The following is a 15,999-nucleotide window of genomic DNA, read 5'->3' on the forward strand; positions in this document are numbered from 1 at the left end:
ATTTTTGTGTAGTTACTGAGATTCAGTTAGTTTTCCTTGATGGCCAAATCAGAAATAATTGTATTTTTATGTTTTAACACATGAGTTTAAAACTCACTGAACATCTTTAACTGGGTCAGAAAATTATAGTTTTTAAAACATGGATATGAACGTTAAAAAGCAATTTTAATAGGCAAAGCATGTTGTTATCTGTTAAAATTCACATATGGATGGAAACATTTCCAGACACATCCCCTTTTAAAATACTTTTTCCACAGCAGGAATTTCTTCCAAAAAGAAAACTTTTCTTCACTTTTCTCATTAATTGTTAAAATATTACTTTTACTTAATTAAGAAAAATTCTATTAATTTTCTCCCCAAATATCTGCCAGCATATTGTTAATAAGTACTTGTTATCATAGGCAAGCTCAACAAATTTGGAGCATTTACCTTTTTATAGGAGAAAAATAGTAATTCATCTGTAAGTTCGATGACTTTTAAAAGTTCATTGTGACAAAATAGCTAGAAAACTTTCATGTGAAATTAAGTTTTTTTATGGACATTCTTCATCTCATTACAAAGAACAGAAAATTCTGTTACACTTTTAACAATCCTATTTTTATAAATTTTAACAGTGTAGATGACATAGCACTTCGTCCTCTTAAGGATTAAATTTCTTCATTGTAAAAGCTATTCTGTGAATGATGCAGTGAATGAATTTCATATATAGTACTATACGTAGTGTAGTTCCAGAGGCAGTTTTGTATTTCAGTTAAAGTATCAGCTCTATCAGTGGTTACTGTTACAAAGGTTTTCCTTAAAATATAGTTTTCATTAAGGAAGTAAATTACTGTTGAGAATACAGTATATTTTCTTCAGTTATTTCTTCACTGTTGCAGTATCCATCCGTATTTTAACTAATCAGGTTAGAAAAAGTGTGTACTTTTCTTCCAATTGTACAGTAAACCTTTCTTATGGTACAATTTATCTTGTTACTTATTACTTCAACTTTTCAATTATATTTTCTATGTGCCTTCTAAAGATACTCGAGAAAATACACTTTAGTTTTTTTAAATCATATTTTTTGTATATTTCAGCCATTTGAAAAATCCAGTGTTTCCCAGTGGTATCTGAATTCAAAACAAAACAAAACAAAAAAATCTGTTTTTGATGTTAAAGAAACAAAATAAAAAACTGAAACAGGAAAGAGGCTTTCAGACATTTATCATTAAATTAATGAAAATTGGTAAAGTGCTGGGTAGAACACAGGCATTAAATATTATGCAAATAATTATAGATACTTGTTTTCATAAGCAGACTGCAAAACTTATAATACAAATTCTAACCAGAACATTAACAAAAACAGTAATTCAAATAAAAATATCAACCTGGTTAAATCTCTATTGGCATTTGTACCCAGCATCATAGACTTTTGAATGTCTGCAACCTTAAACTCTGAGGCTTGAGCTTTTTTCTTCGAGATTTAGGCCCATGAAGACCTTCACCTTTTTTTTAAACAAAGGAGAAATACCTTCTTAGCTTTTTCATCTGCACTTGTAACCTTACTAGATAGCTTCATGTCATGAACAGTGTAGGGGTGTTTGAAGCTACTGTTTGTACTTTAGTAAGGCATTTCTGCATGATAAGGCATTTCTGCATAATTTTTGGCTTTTTTCTTAATGTCATCCTGTGTTGCTAAGGCTTGCTCTTTAATTTGAGAAAGCTTGCCCATCATTTAAAAACACTAACAAGTTGGAAAAAATAATATATTTTACTTAGTATTTGAATTATTCCCTTATTTTCCAGTTGCATATGAGATAATTTGTGTTATAGAAAGTCAGGTTATAGCAGAATATATTATACATCATTAATGATTATGGATATAATTCCATGTTTCAGAAGGCTTCAGGTAATTTTTAGTTGGGAGGTAATGTGATTAGCTTGTCATTGTTTTTAGTCTCATAATTTGGGCAATAAGAACTTATATAAGGAGTAGGTGAAACGTTAACAATGCTGTTTTCTTTGTATTGCTTGCATTTTGGTATTGTCTTAAATCTATGGTTATATATATTACATTCACTTTAAAAATAGCTTTATTGAAGTATAATTGACATACAATAAATTGTACATGATTAAATTGTATAATTTGGTAAACTTTGGCATATGTCTGTACTCCAAAAAGGAATGTTTTTGATCTGCTTGGTAATCTTTCTATTAGTAAATTTTTAAAAATCTTTACGTGTAAGCTGTAGTATGTCACAATTCTGTGAAAGCTAATAGCAGTGAATTGTTGCTGAAAATATGTTAAACTAAAAATTTTTTTTAAGTTAAATGTGTATTATTATAATATTTTCTTCTTGTACCTCAGTGGATTATTTTATGCATTACCATTGAGTACATTTACTCAACTTGGGAGATTTTTGAGGTCTGCTGGCTATTTGGTGGATACTTGGAAGTAGGATACTGGATCCCAGGGTAGAAGCAGATGAGAGTTATCTGTCATAGAAGATGATTCTCAGAATAAAGTTCAGATATGTGTTTGTTTTGTTACCTTCTCTCTTTGAATGTGGAAGAAATGATGGCTATTTGTGAGTTCCAGTTCAGGGTGATTTTATTATTTTCAGTGTTTTTAAGTAATTTTCTTTTAAACCACTGATACTAATGTGTCTCTAAATTAATTGACAAGAAGTTCTTACTCTTACTTGAAGTACTGTTATTGCCAGAAATTGAGCAATAAGCTGAAGAGTTATTATGAAATGGTAGTTGGTAATCAGCCTTTAGAAACTAGATTTGCCAAAACTATTAGTTTTCAAATTGTTTAGGAACCTTTTCTCTGCCAAATAATTTATAGATTACCAAAATGTAAAACAGACTGAAATATAGTACAACAGATTCCCTTACCAAGACTTGCTCACTTTTATTTGTAGGGGGTGCACATACAGTGGACAAAAGGGAGATGGGGCAGATATTTGATTTAAAAGGTTTTAAATGTTTTCTAATTTTAAAAAATGTTACTAAACATTCCCTCAGATGTGTAGAAGAAATATTGCTTCCTAGGTAAGGATGAGGTACACCTTGCTTCTGTAGTTCTGTTGAGAAGAATATTTTGTTTTTTCATTAAAAGTAGGTGGGCCATTGAGTCTGTACAGTTACATATACAGTTAGAAGAAGAAAAGAGCACATGCTTTAAAAAAAAAACCAACAACAACTTTTTCTTTTTGCTGAAATGTTCTTCGCTGTTTCTAGTGGTAGTTGTATGAGTAGCAGAAGGAGCTGCTTCTGGTTACAGCTTCTGCTTTTGTTATATACCTAAATGGCTCTGTCCAAAAACACTTCTGCATTTCCTCCATTTCTTTTCCAGTGGGGATTTTTATGAGAATTAAATGAGAAAGTGATTCTGTTGTCTCTGGCACAATGTAGGTGCTTAGTGAATGTTGATCTCATAATGTGATTTGTGGGTATACATGTTTGCCCTTTGATTTTCCTGAACAAGTTCATTGTTTAGATTTGATTACTGTTTGACTAGAAAACTGAGGATATTATGTCTGTAAGTATGATGATGTATTCTTGGAATATTTTCAGTGATTGTTTTTATGTGGGATATGAAATGAAATGTTTAAATCTCCATAGGTTTAAAAAATATCAATAAGAACTATACTGACATAATAGTGACATATCTAAAAATAGGGAAGGATAGGTTTGTGTTTGAAATTCCTTAAATTCCATCTCAGATTCACCTAGCAGTGCAGTTGTGCACATCTCCTTAAAAATTGCTGAATTGGTTTTAGTAGAAACATACTTTACTTGGAAGATGGGATACAGAGTATAAGGTTGTATAGTTCCACATTACTCATTCCCTCCCAGCACTTCAAACACAAATAAGGATTTAAGGATTTAAGAGTGTTTGGAAGATAAGTATCTATAATAGAAAACCTTCGTCAAAATATAGCAAGCTTAAGGAGGAGTTTTTAACTAATTTTTATCTCATACTTCCTCTCTCATTAAGTAGACAGTATATTAGATAAAGTATATGAAAATGCCTGAGCACAGCGATGTCATAAAGATTTTAAAATGTTTTACTCTTTATTTGATGGAGTAGTGAAATACTATATTCCTTGAGGAGGAAAACTGTTTTTAAAGGACAAAATATAATCGTTAGTTTATAAACCAAAGTCCAATAATACAAATATAATTGAACTTAATTTTATTCATTTGTTTCTGAACCATATACTACATTATGAAGAGTACTTTGATACATATCTTCTCATTGACAATATTTTTAGAAGAAAAAATTTAGAACCTTAAAATGCTTGAAATACTAATAATTACTTGAGCTAGCATTGGGCCCAATTCAGACCCTTCTATTAGCTGTGTAATTCTGGAAAATTTTTTAAGTTCTCCAAGCTTAATTTCTTCAATAGAAAAATGATAATAACATCTGCTTGGAAAATCAAGTGAATTAAGTGACATGATGTTACATTAAATGTTTGGCATAGTGTCTGGTACCCATGCACTCTGTAGATAGCAGCTGCTTTATTACTATCATTTTACCAGCATTATCACCATTAGTACTGTTCCTAACTTTACACTTAATTCTTTGACTAGTTATCCTTCTAAAACTTTGATCAAATCAACAATGTGATTCCTTTCCCATTGTTTTAACATTAAAATGCACTATAGTTAATATTGTCTAATTGTAGAGATTTCAGTCTCTTGGGCCAGGATGGGGTCTAGGGTGAGGCCAGTGAGGCACTTGCTTTGGGCACAAAACTTAAGGGGGGTGCCTGGTGGGGGTGCCAAAAATCACCATAATGAAGATAAATAATATTTTATCATAGTTCTTTAAAAATTGCAGAAATCCATGGTCAACAAAATATGAAAATGAAAAATTTAGGTAAAGGCAGAATCTGGAAGATTTACTGTGCTGAACCATGTTGGTGTGTGAGGCAAAAAGGGAAAACAAGTAATGTTGATCCTGTCTTGTCCTTCCTGAGCCATTTTGGAGCCTGAGGCAAAAGGAAAAATCACAATACCACTCCTGTGGTCTGGAGGAAGGGACTTCACCCTGCTCCACACCTTGCCTTACTGTTTAAATAGTTGATTTTATAAGAGAGAACAGCTCACCAGAATGATTTTATAGACTGTTACCTCCATTTTACAAATGAGTGCACAAGAAATCAGGAGCCTATTCAAATGCACAGAGACTTTAGAAAGGCGTAAGATCAGTGGAAACTGTATTCTTCTTAAGGAGGTTCCCCTTCCTCACAATTCAGAGTTCAGGTTTTAAGCAACTTTTTGTTATAATATTCCTTTAAGTGTTCTAAATATTAATGTTACTTGATTAGATATCTGTTACTTCATTAATGTACCACCTATATTGTTTTGTGGCAGTAGGGAGCTTTATATACAATAGCTATAAATAGCTAAAGATTTATATAAGCAAACAAGAAAACTGTTCTTGTGTTTCAAGTTGGCGACTCAAGATTATAATGAAGTTGATCTATATGACACAAAATATGTGCAAGAACTTTCACCCAATACTCTTTAAATTTCTTATTTTCCTAGGTAACCTTTTTTCTTTTGAATGTTTGTTTCTGTTAGGTGACAGTAAATTTAGTTTGTAATTTAATTTGGCTGTCAGAGTTTTTAGACTAATTTTTCAAAGTTATATTGTAAAATAAGCATTAAGTATTTTATTCAACTGTTGTTGATAAATGATAGCAGATTAATTAATATAACAGACTTTCTAGGTGAAATAGAAAGTATACTATAAAAAACAATATAGAGTGTACTTAAAATTCTGAAGTTTCTCTATGTGCATTTTAGGATGGCTTAAAACTTCTACTTTATTTGCTAATGATGGATTTGTTTGGATACACTATTTTTAGTTTTGTATTTGTATTTGGAGTTGTAATAACATAAGGAGGAAATGTATTACAAATTCATTTAAATAACACTTCCTGTTCACTTATCTGTACAGCAGATACACAGAAATATGTTTCCTATTTTGTTGTCTTAACTTTAAAACCTGGATATTCTTCAGTATTCTGTTGAAGGAGTAACTTTATTAACTTTAAGTTGAGTAATAAAGTATAAATATAAAATTCTGATTCTGTCACTTATAAACTGTGTTGGCTGGGGCAAGTTTTTTAACCTTTCTGAACTTCAATTTCTGTGCCTACTAAATGTGAGTATAATAATAGTACCTAGTTTATACATTGTTATGAGGATTAAAATGTTGACTGCATATATCATATATAATGCTTTGCACAGCATATGGCACAAAGTAGTCAAAAAGTTCCTATAATGAATAATAAATACCATATTGACCTGTATAATTTAGTTACAATTTTTGGTAGATAGACTTTGAAGTATAAGGTATCACATAATTTATGGTCAGGTTGAATGCTAGGTATTATTTAGGGTCTGTGAATGTGGACTCACAGTAACATTTTAAAGGAAGCTTTTATTTTTTTAGAAGTGCAGTAATTATAGAAAAACAAATACTAAGAAAGTGGTGAACAGTGATTTGGAAATCACAAATTTATAATCTAAATAGCTTTTATAAAAGTCACAGATGACCTCTCCGTTGCTAAAGCCTCTGTCTTGATTTACTTATCAGTCATAATCACTTTGTGGATCACTCTCTCCCTGGCTTCCAAGATACTATAGCAGTCTTGATTTTCTTCCTTCTTTACTGTGTGCTTCTTAGTCTCCAGTTCTCCACAGTCTCTCAATAGTGGTGTCTTCCAAGACTCCTTGGTCCTTTTTTATTTGTTTGCACTTATTCCTTTAGTCATCTTATCCAGTTTCATGGCTTTAAATACCACCCGTATGCTGACAACTCATGACTTTATGAAATTTTCAGCTGGAGGATAATTTGTGCCACATTTAACAATTGAAATTCCTAAAAAGATGTCTCCATCATTTTGCTTATCACTTTAGACATTATATACATATTTTTTTCCACCATAATAATTATAATGGGAAAAATTGGGTGTTGTCTTGTACCTATTTATTTAGAGAGACAGAAGGATAAATCACTCTCTCTGCCTTCCTCTGATGCTAACTTTTTACATACAGAAAGCCCATGTCAATTCCAGTATTGAAGATGATTCATGTACTTTTCAGCCAGTACTATTAGAGATGCAAGAGATCTGGTAACTGGCCAAGCTCTGGGGGCTTAGTTTAAGATTTTTGAAAGCTGTGTCTGACCTACCTTGTTAGGCAGTTTCGTATAAAACTTGGGCAATATAATTTTTTTTCCAGTGTTTTTTTTTGGGGGGGAGCTGGAATTTTCACTCCAGCTGTTTTCCCAGTAATCAGTCTGGTTTTGGTTCATTAGCACATTTAGGTCTTTTTAATTCGCAGTCATTGGTCTTACTGCTTTCTGCTCTAAATCCAGTAGATCTTTGTGAGCTTAGCTGCTTCTCATTGCTTGGTGCTTTTCTTTCTCGTTCTTGAATATTTTATGGTGGTGATGGGTTTTTTTTTCCCTTTCAGTGGGTCTATGACTTTTAAATGTTCTCCTGTCATTTCTGTGCATTTGGAAGTGTCTTATACCTATTTACTCAGAAATAGGGACAAAAGTTAATTTTCTTCATTGCTATAAAGTTGTGGTTGTAGACTTTTCTTTAATGTAAGTTTATTCTTTTAAAAATTTCTTTATCTCAGTTTTAGTATCACTTTCTAAGAAAAGAATCACAGTTGGAATCACAGACACTGAAAAAAATCTCAACTGTGTAAGGTTTATATGAAACTACTTAATGAGGATATTCATAGACAGAGGCTTTCAGTCAAGTCTTGAGCTAACCTAGCAACTGAATCTCAGTATCAGTTTCAAATATTGAAAATACTGATATCTTTTAAAAATTCAGAATTTGTTTACTACACAGAATAAATTTCAAATGTAAAAATTTATAAACTTAGAACCTCAAGTATAAATGTAATTATATAAATATAGATTACCTCTGTATTATCTTCTAATGTAAATTATTAGTAAATTAAAGTATTAGCATTATTCAAAAACAAATACTACAAAAAAGCTAAATGCATAAATGAAATAGTATTTGATCTTTAAAGAACGGCTTAAAAAAAGCAAAATGGTGTTGTTGAGTTGAGCAGCTGCTCAGATATTCCAGCTGCTAAAAATGCTCTCTGACTTGTACACTGGTGGGGGATAAACTATTTCCAGATTTTTTCCTGTTTATTTAATCTTTACATAACCGCCTCTCTGATAACTTTTAGGGAGACTGTGGGGTAAGCAAGAATCCTTTTGCTAATATCAAGATGTAGTTTTGTTTCAAAGAAAGATTTCTTTTATCTTTGTTATGTGTAGATGGAGATTTATCATTTCAGTATCAAGTATTCATATTCCACTTTTTTGGGAAAGTCTCTGAACTAGAAGAGAATACTTATTCTTGTTAATAGAGGCTTCTGCCATGTCAATTTAAATTTTTTCTTCTTGTAGAGGTTAATGGAGGTACTACAGAAGAGGGCTTTCCAAATGAATGCACCTTTTTTGATTTGAAATTTTAATACAGAGTGTAAATCTGGATATATCTAAAAATATAAGTGATTCAAATTTTGCATTTTAAATTTATTAAAATACCAAAGTTGTACCAGTAAGGATATATTGGTATTTTGGTACTTAAAAATAGCCTAGCATGCTCAAATGCTAGTGTGAAAAGCAGTTTAGCTGTCCTAGAGAGGGGTCTTGTGGGTTGGGGTAAGGTTGCAGGGAGTTATCAAAATGTGAATTTAACAATGTCAACAGTTGTGTATTGCTTTTTTAATGTATTTTTTTCTTTCAGTTGAGGAAAATCAATATTGTTTTAATGTGTCTGCATTAATGGTATCAGTGGAATATACATAATTTTGTGATTAAAAATATTTATAATTTACTGGACATTTGAAGAGTGAAAAGACATCTGACTAGCAAAAATAATAGTGGATACATATTTAAAAATGACATTTTTCTATTGGCTTAAAGTACAATGGAAAACATGAAAGGATTAATCCTAATATCTCTGGCAGAACATTTATTCAATGAGAACAGCATGATAAAATGTAAATCTTGAGTGCTTGAAAATTATAACAACTTTTCCCCTCTTCTTTTTATGTTTTGTTATACAGGATGGATTAAATTCCTTGGTCCTTGATTTGGATTTTCCTGCTTTGAGGAAAAACAAGAATATAGATAATTTCTTAAATAGATGTAAGTATATGTAAACTTAATATTTGGCCACATAACTACTTTTGATAAGAGATTTATGTTTAATGTCATTACAGTCCACAAACTTGTAACTTATTAAACTTAAGTATTTTTTTAGTTTGCCATTTTATTTATTTGAATACTTAATATTCTTTATTTTCAAAGCAAACCTGCAGAACCAATTAAATTATGTAAAATAGATAAAGTTGAAGATTTTGTATTAATTAAGACTATTTGGCAATTTCAGGATAGGTCATTTATGGCAGTCCCAGGAGAAGTTTTTTTTTTTTAACATTTTTTATTGATTTATAATCATTTTACAATGTTGTGTCAAATTCCAGTGTTCAGCACAATTTTTCAGTCATTCATGGACATATACACACTCATTGTCACAATTTTTTCTCTGTGAGTTATCGTAACATTTTGTGTATATTTCCCTGTGCTATACAGTGTAATCTTGTTTATCTGTTCTACAATTTTAAAATCCCAGTCTGTCCCTTCCCACCCTCCACCCCCCTGGTAACCACAAGTCTGTATTCTCTGTCTGTGAGTCTATTTCTGTCCTGTATTTATGCTTTGTTTTTGTTTGGGAGAAGTTTTAAATTAATATTAACAACTCTACAACTTCACTTTACATTACCCAGGAGATTTAAAAGCTTTATATTTGGATAAATGTGGACATTTCAGTCTAGTCAGTGAAAGATAATGTGATAAGAATATTGCCGTAAATGTAGTAACTCTTAATATTTGCCAGTATTGATGTTGCAGTGAAGTTGCAAATGAAGTTGAAGTTCTAAGAATAAGAAATTCTCAAAATAATTAATATACACTTTATGTGAACACAGTAAATTCTTTAATTTAGCCAGAGACTGGGCTATTTTCCTGATTAAAAATCTTATCTGTAGCTACCAAATCTACTATATGTGATTACTATTTTTCAAAGAAGTAGGTTTCCAAAATTCATTATGAAGATTAAGCTTGCAAGTAATTTCATAGCCGGTTTCTGCCAGATTTAGAGTGCACTCCAAGATTGCTTGGGTCATCGCTGTTTCAGCTGTCATTTCACTTGTTAAGCAACAGAGTCAGAAAGAGAATAGCTTGACTACTACTTTTTGTTTGCAGGTTGTGTTTGTTTATGTGTATTAACCATAGAGTTTTCATTCTTTGATGTAAAGTTAATGTGTATCTTAGATTTTTAAACAGCAAACTTTTTTTTAAAACACCTTTATTGTGGTATGGTTACTTACAGTAAACTACACATATTTCAAATGTACAATTTGATGAATTTTATTAGATGTACATACCAATGAAACCACTACCACAATCAAGATAGCTAACATTTCCATCACTCCCCAGGAGGTACAGTTTTCAAATTCCCAATTTATCCCTTCCCACCCCCTTTCCCCTGGTAACCGTAAGTTTGTTCTCTATGCCTTTGATTCTGTTTCTTTTTTGTAGATGAGTTCATTTGTGTCCTTTTTTTTAAGATTCCACTTAAACAACAACCTTTAAAAACTGACAGATTTACCTGAAAACTAAGCCCAGTTTCTTGAAATAAGGATTTCAAGTGATCAAAATATTATTTATAAAAATGGTGATTAATATTACAAATGGCAATCTTTTTATTGTAGATGAGAAAATTGTGAAAAAGATCAGAGGTCTACAGATGAAGGCAGAAGACTACGATGTTGTAAAAGTTATTGGAAGAGGTGCTTTTGGTGAAGTCCAGTTGGTAAGAAAGAATTTTTGTTCTTTTTATTTTTCTTTTGATGACATGGTTTTGTGAAACATTGTCAGTGACCCTTGAGTAGATCTAATTTCTGTGCCCAACCATGCCAGAAGACTAGCTTTATGAGCTTGGTCAGATTATTCCATATGAGAGCCTCAGTGTCTTCATCTGTAAAAGAAGGCAGTGGTGTTCTAAACACCTGGTCTTCTCCAGCTCTGAAACACTGAGGTTTAGAATAAGGCCAGATCAAACATGATCTGCCTACATCTATTTTGTTTTTATTTAGTATATTCAGATTAATAAATCTCTGCTTAATTAATGGGGATTTATTTAGATATATGAGAAACCCAAAAAAGACATTTTAGCAACTGAAAGTAAATATAAAATTTACCTTTGTAGGCTGAAGTGATAGCACTAGAAATATTTTGCAAATATTTCAAATATTTTATTGATATTATTATATGAAGAACTATAATAATATTCCTATTTTCATCACCTGAATATGAAACCCCTTTTTTTGTCCTTCTGGTTATACTACGGAGTCAAATTCTGTAGTGTTCTCTGAGTGTTAATCATTATTATTGCCTGTTTGATATAGAGATTCTTATTACATGTGTTTGAAACAGGTACACTGTTTCTTTATACTTATGATTTGGTGTAATTGTGGAAGAGAGACTAGAATTTGAAGTTGTATTTTTGGAAGGAAATATGACAGACCTTGACTTGTCATGTTTTTGTGGCAGGGTAGTTATTGTTCTATGTTAGGTTAACTTGATCATTAAAATTCAATATTAAAGAAGGGAAAAGAAAACAGAAACAGGAAGCTTTTATTTTTGTTGTTAGTTTTCCATCCCATATTTCATTTTGGCTGTAAAACATGAAGAAACAAAGTCATATGTTTTTAAAAATGAAAAATATTTTAACATTCCATTAATCTAATGACCTGACCAGGGAGCTTGTATATGTTTGTTTTGGGTTTAGTTCTTGGTTCTGTTACCTTAGGCAGGGACTCTTAAAAAGAAGAATGAGACTGAAAAGGAAAAGTCCAAGTGCTTCTTTCATAACCTTTTAAAGTTGATTTGTTATTTGGTAGATAAATTTGTTAGGCAGATATGTAGGGAATGTTCCATGTTTGGCACATCTTTATGATTATGTTTTTTTAGTCATTTGAAGAAAGTGTTACAATAGGTGCAAATGTGTCTTTCCTTTTGAAAGTTAAAAATACAGCACAGACGACCTACCAATCAATTTCTACAAAGAAAAGTCTCATTGTAAAAGTGACTTTGGTATGTCACAGCAGCTATACCATAGTATAGGATCTAAAGTTGGACTACTTACAGTTGAATTCTGGCTCTTTCATGACTAGCTGTGACTTCAGACAAGGTTCTTCATCTCTCTGTGCCTCAGTTTCTTCTCTGTAAAGTGAAGATTACAATGACAATAGCATTTATACCTCATAGGGTTACTGGAAGAATTAAATGTGACAATATATAGAAAGTATTTGGAACAGTTCATGGAATAGAGTAAATGATCAGTAAATGTTAACAATTAATTGTCAGACATAAAATGTTTCATTTATTCATCCGTCAATGAAATATTTTAATCAGGATTTGTTATGTTCCAGGGGCTGTGCTAGCCTCTAAAGGGACAAGAGCGTAGCCTCTATCTTGCTGAAAGTGGTAGTTTTTGTGGAGGAGGTGAAGAATTTTATTTTAAATAAGTAAAGTATTTTCAGATTACAATAAATGCTATGAAGGAAAAGATCTGGATGCTGTGAGAGAATAATGGAGGGAATGTGCCTGCTTCAGACTGAGGAGTTAGAAAAGATCTTGCTGTGAGAAAGTGACATTTGAGTTGAGGTGAAGTAGTTGGCCACATGAAGAAGTGGGATTGCGGTGGGAGTCAAAACACAGAAGGAATACATAATGAAAATGTCGTGAATCAGGGAAGTGACAAGTCATTTAATTTATTTGTTTGTAGATTTTCCAATCAGGAAAGACGTTTCTTGAGGATTGACGTTCTGTAATTCTAGGAGGACAAAATATGTTCAGCCTGTTGTCTTTTATCTTTCTCTCCTATTTGCAGAGGAGATGTGTATTTGTGTTTTTATGTCATGAAAGGTCTGCAACAATGGATGATTCTATCTAATATTACTATTGTTTTTGGATTCTACTCTTTTGGGATATTTTGTCAGGTCTCATTTTTATGGACATAATATGATTCAGTATAATACAATTATGATCATGTACTCTAGACTAGGCTTTTCAGCTACCTAACTTCTTTGTGACTCAGTGTCCTCATTGTAAAATGAAGATAATAATAGTTCATTATTCATAGGTGGCTATAAGTGTGAAATGAGCTAATATATGGGAAATACCTAGAAGAGCACCTGACACATAGTGCGAAAGTAGTAAACTGTAGGCCAGAATTAGAGCCTGGAAAAGCAGTTAAGCTTCTTTTAGACTCATATTTTCATATTGGCTTAAAGAAACATGTTTTTATATTTAAGGTAATAATGTTCAACTTTTAATAGAGATTTTTGCATAAAGTACACAGGTACTGTGGAAAAAGAATCAATGTCAACTACTTTTGCTTCCATTCTATGGTATATAGATTTCCTGTCATCAAAGCTTTAATTTCTTTATCTTGGAGTGGCACTAATAATAGAATTACTTTATAAGATTTTTTTGAGGACTATATTAGATTATACATATGTGCTACTTATCATAGACCTGGCATATTGTAGGTATCACGTAATATTAGCTGTTGTCACTGTTGTCAGTTTCTGTGGATTTATGACATTAAATGAGTTTTAATTTTGAGTAAATAATCAGAAGTCTTGTTCTAATTTTCATATGTATTTATGTATGTAAATTCATTAGGGCTGCCATAACAAAATATCACAGACTGTATGCTTAAACAACAGAAATTAATTTTTTTAAATTTCTGGAGGCTAGAAGTTCAAGAGCAAGATGTGAGCAGGTTTGGTTTCTTCCGAGGCCTCTCCTTGGCTTACAGATGCTGCCATCTCACTGTGTCCTCACATGATCTTCCCTCTGTGCATGCACGTCCCTGGTGGATTAGGGCACCCTAACAGCCCCTTTTAACTTAACCATGTCTTTAAAGTCCCTGTCTCCGAATAGAGTCACATTCTGAGGTACTGGAGGTTAAGGCTTCAAAATGTTAATTGAGGGTGAGGGGGACACACGATTCACCTCATAACGGTATATATGTACGTTGGGATGAATTTTTCAGTGAGTTAACCTTTTTGGCCATAGTATGCATGCTTGCATATTAGCTGTAGAAAATACAAGTAAACAAATATAATGTAAATAAAAATCACCCAGAATTCCATCAGCTGAGATAAAACTGTTAACTCTTTTTGACCCTTAATATATTTTTTGTCTTTTTTTTTCATATACATAGAGTCAATTAGATGATGTTTTTGTACTCATCCACTTTTAAATTAGAAATGAGGAATACAGCATTCTTTCCTCTAACAAATAGAAGCATTGGAAGAGAAGCAGTATTTTTGTCCTTTAGGTAATCAGAGACTAGTGATGTAGGGGACACACATGTTCAGCTTCATAATAGAATAAACTGAGTTCCATTTGTTTATAGTAGAGGTAACTAACATTTTCACTGAGTGTATTCTGTGTGCTAAGTATTTATATTCATTGTTTCATTTTATCTTTGCAGTAGTTTTATGAGATTCTTAAGTAGATGAAGTCTTTGAAATTTAGAGGGATTAAGTAAATTGGCCTCATAGTTCACAAATAGATAGCTAGGACTTTTGCCTAGGTTTGTTGACATCTAAATTCATATTAAATTCAGTACTCTCTGTCTAGTGTGATAATGAATAGCTACTATATCTGATTGTTTTTCCATCCATATTGAATAAAGGAGAAGGAGCCAGAGAACAAAGGGGAAAGTACAGAGATGCTGAGGGAGATTATAATAGACTCATTTAGAAAGAGCTATCCTCAGAGGGAAGGTCAAAGGAAACCAGCTTTCCTAAGGTAACAACACTTTATTGTAGTACTTTGTAATACTGGTACTAACGTATTTTAAAGGTGTGAGGTAGACGTGTGGCATCAATACAACTGTTGCCTCTTAATGTTTGTTCTGTAGATCAAGTCGAAGACTACAAGCTGGTGATTCTTGATTCTTGTGTTATGAGTCAAGTCAGCTAAGTGTTCTATCACGGTAATTTAAATGAAATTCAGGCCTCATTAACTAGAGCAACTAACCAAAATACTCTTTATTTATTAAAAGTTCTATAGATTCATATAGAGATAGCTATAATTTTGTTGAATTTGTTGAATTGGATAATTCAGCATTGTGCCAACCACTAGGCAGCCCCACAAATCAAAGTTTGTGTTCTATTCCTAAAGGAGCTTATGAGGCAGACATCTACACAACTAATTATAATATTAGATTATTGCAAGCGCTTGGGAAGCACAGAGAGGGAAGCAATTTTGCATTTAAAAATTACCAAAAGTAAAGTCAATAAGGATTTTTCTCATGTTCAGAAGATCATCTTACGCGTGTTTTTTTTGTTTTTTGAATGAATGACCCTTTCCTTCTAGATTTGTTTTTGTTTAGTTAATTCATATATAAAAGGTTAAACATAAATATTTAACTGTTTTCTACCAGCTAACAAATATCTTTTAGTTCCTGTTCATAGCTGTTCTTTATATCAGAATTCTTAAAACTCTTGTCTTGATCTGAGTCAAGCATAAATAATATTATAGTATAAATTAATTGATTGACTTAATGTTATATGATTGCTTTTTCTAATGAAGTTAGGGAACATTCAAAATCTAATTTGTTCTTAGAATAAATGAATGTTTGAAGAATGGGATAAATACAGAAGAGAGTACTTTAGCTATCTTTTAAAAATAACAGTTTAAACTTTTAAAAAAATAATATTTAACAGTATTGGTGGAATGAGCATTTGCTTTGACATAATTTGCTAAGTAAAAATCTACTGTGGAGGGGATTTCTAGTTTTAAAATTAGTATCCTTTATCCCCTAAACCTCCACTGTTTCCATATTGCTTTCTCATGCATTTATT

The 15,999-nt window shown here is 31.8% G+C and overlaps 1 protein-coding gene across 1 annotated transcript in view; it reads left to right on the forward strand.

The window, feature by feature from the left end:
• The window catches only part of ROCK2 (Rho associated coiled-coil containing protein kinase 2), a 120,489-nt gene that overhangs the window by 35,725 nt on the left and 68,765 nt on the right, over window positions 1-15,999 (forward strand). Inside the window, exons 2-3 of the mRNA XM_072938206.1 lie at window positions 9,115-9,196; window positions 10,825-10,925. Coding sequence (XP_072794307.1) covers window positions 9,115-9,196; window positions 10,825-10,925 — 183 coding nt within the window. The remainder of the gene's footprint in view (window positions 1-9,114; window positions 9,197-10,824; window positions 10,926-15,999) is intronic.

This window comes from Vicugna pacos, chromosome 15, assembly GCF_048564905.1.
Source record: "Vicugna pacos chromosome 15, VicPac4, whole genome shotgun sequence".
NCBI classification, from domain to species: Eukaryota; Metazoa; Chordata; class Mammalia; order Artiodactyla; family Camelidae; genus Vicugna; species Vicugna pacos.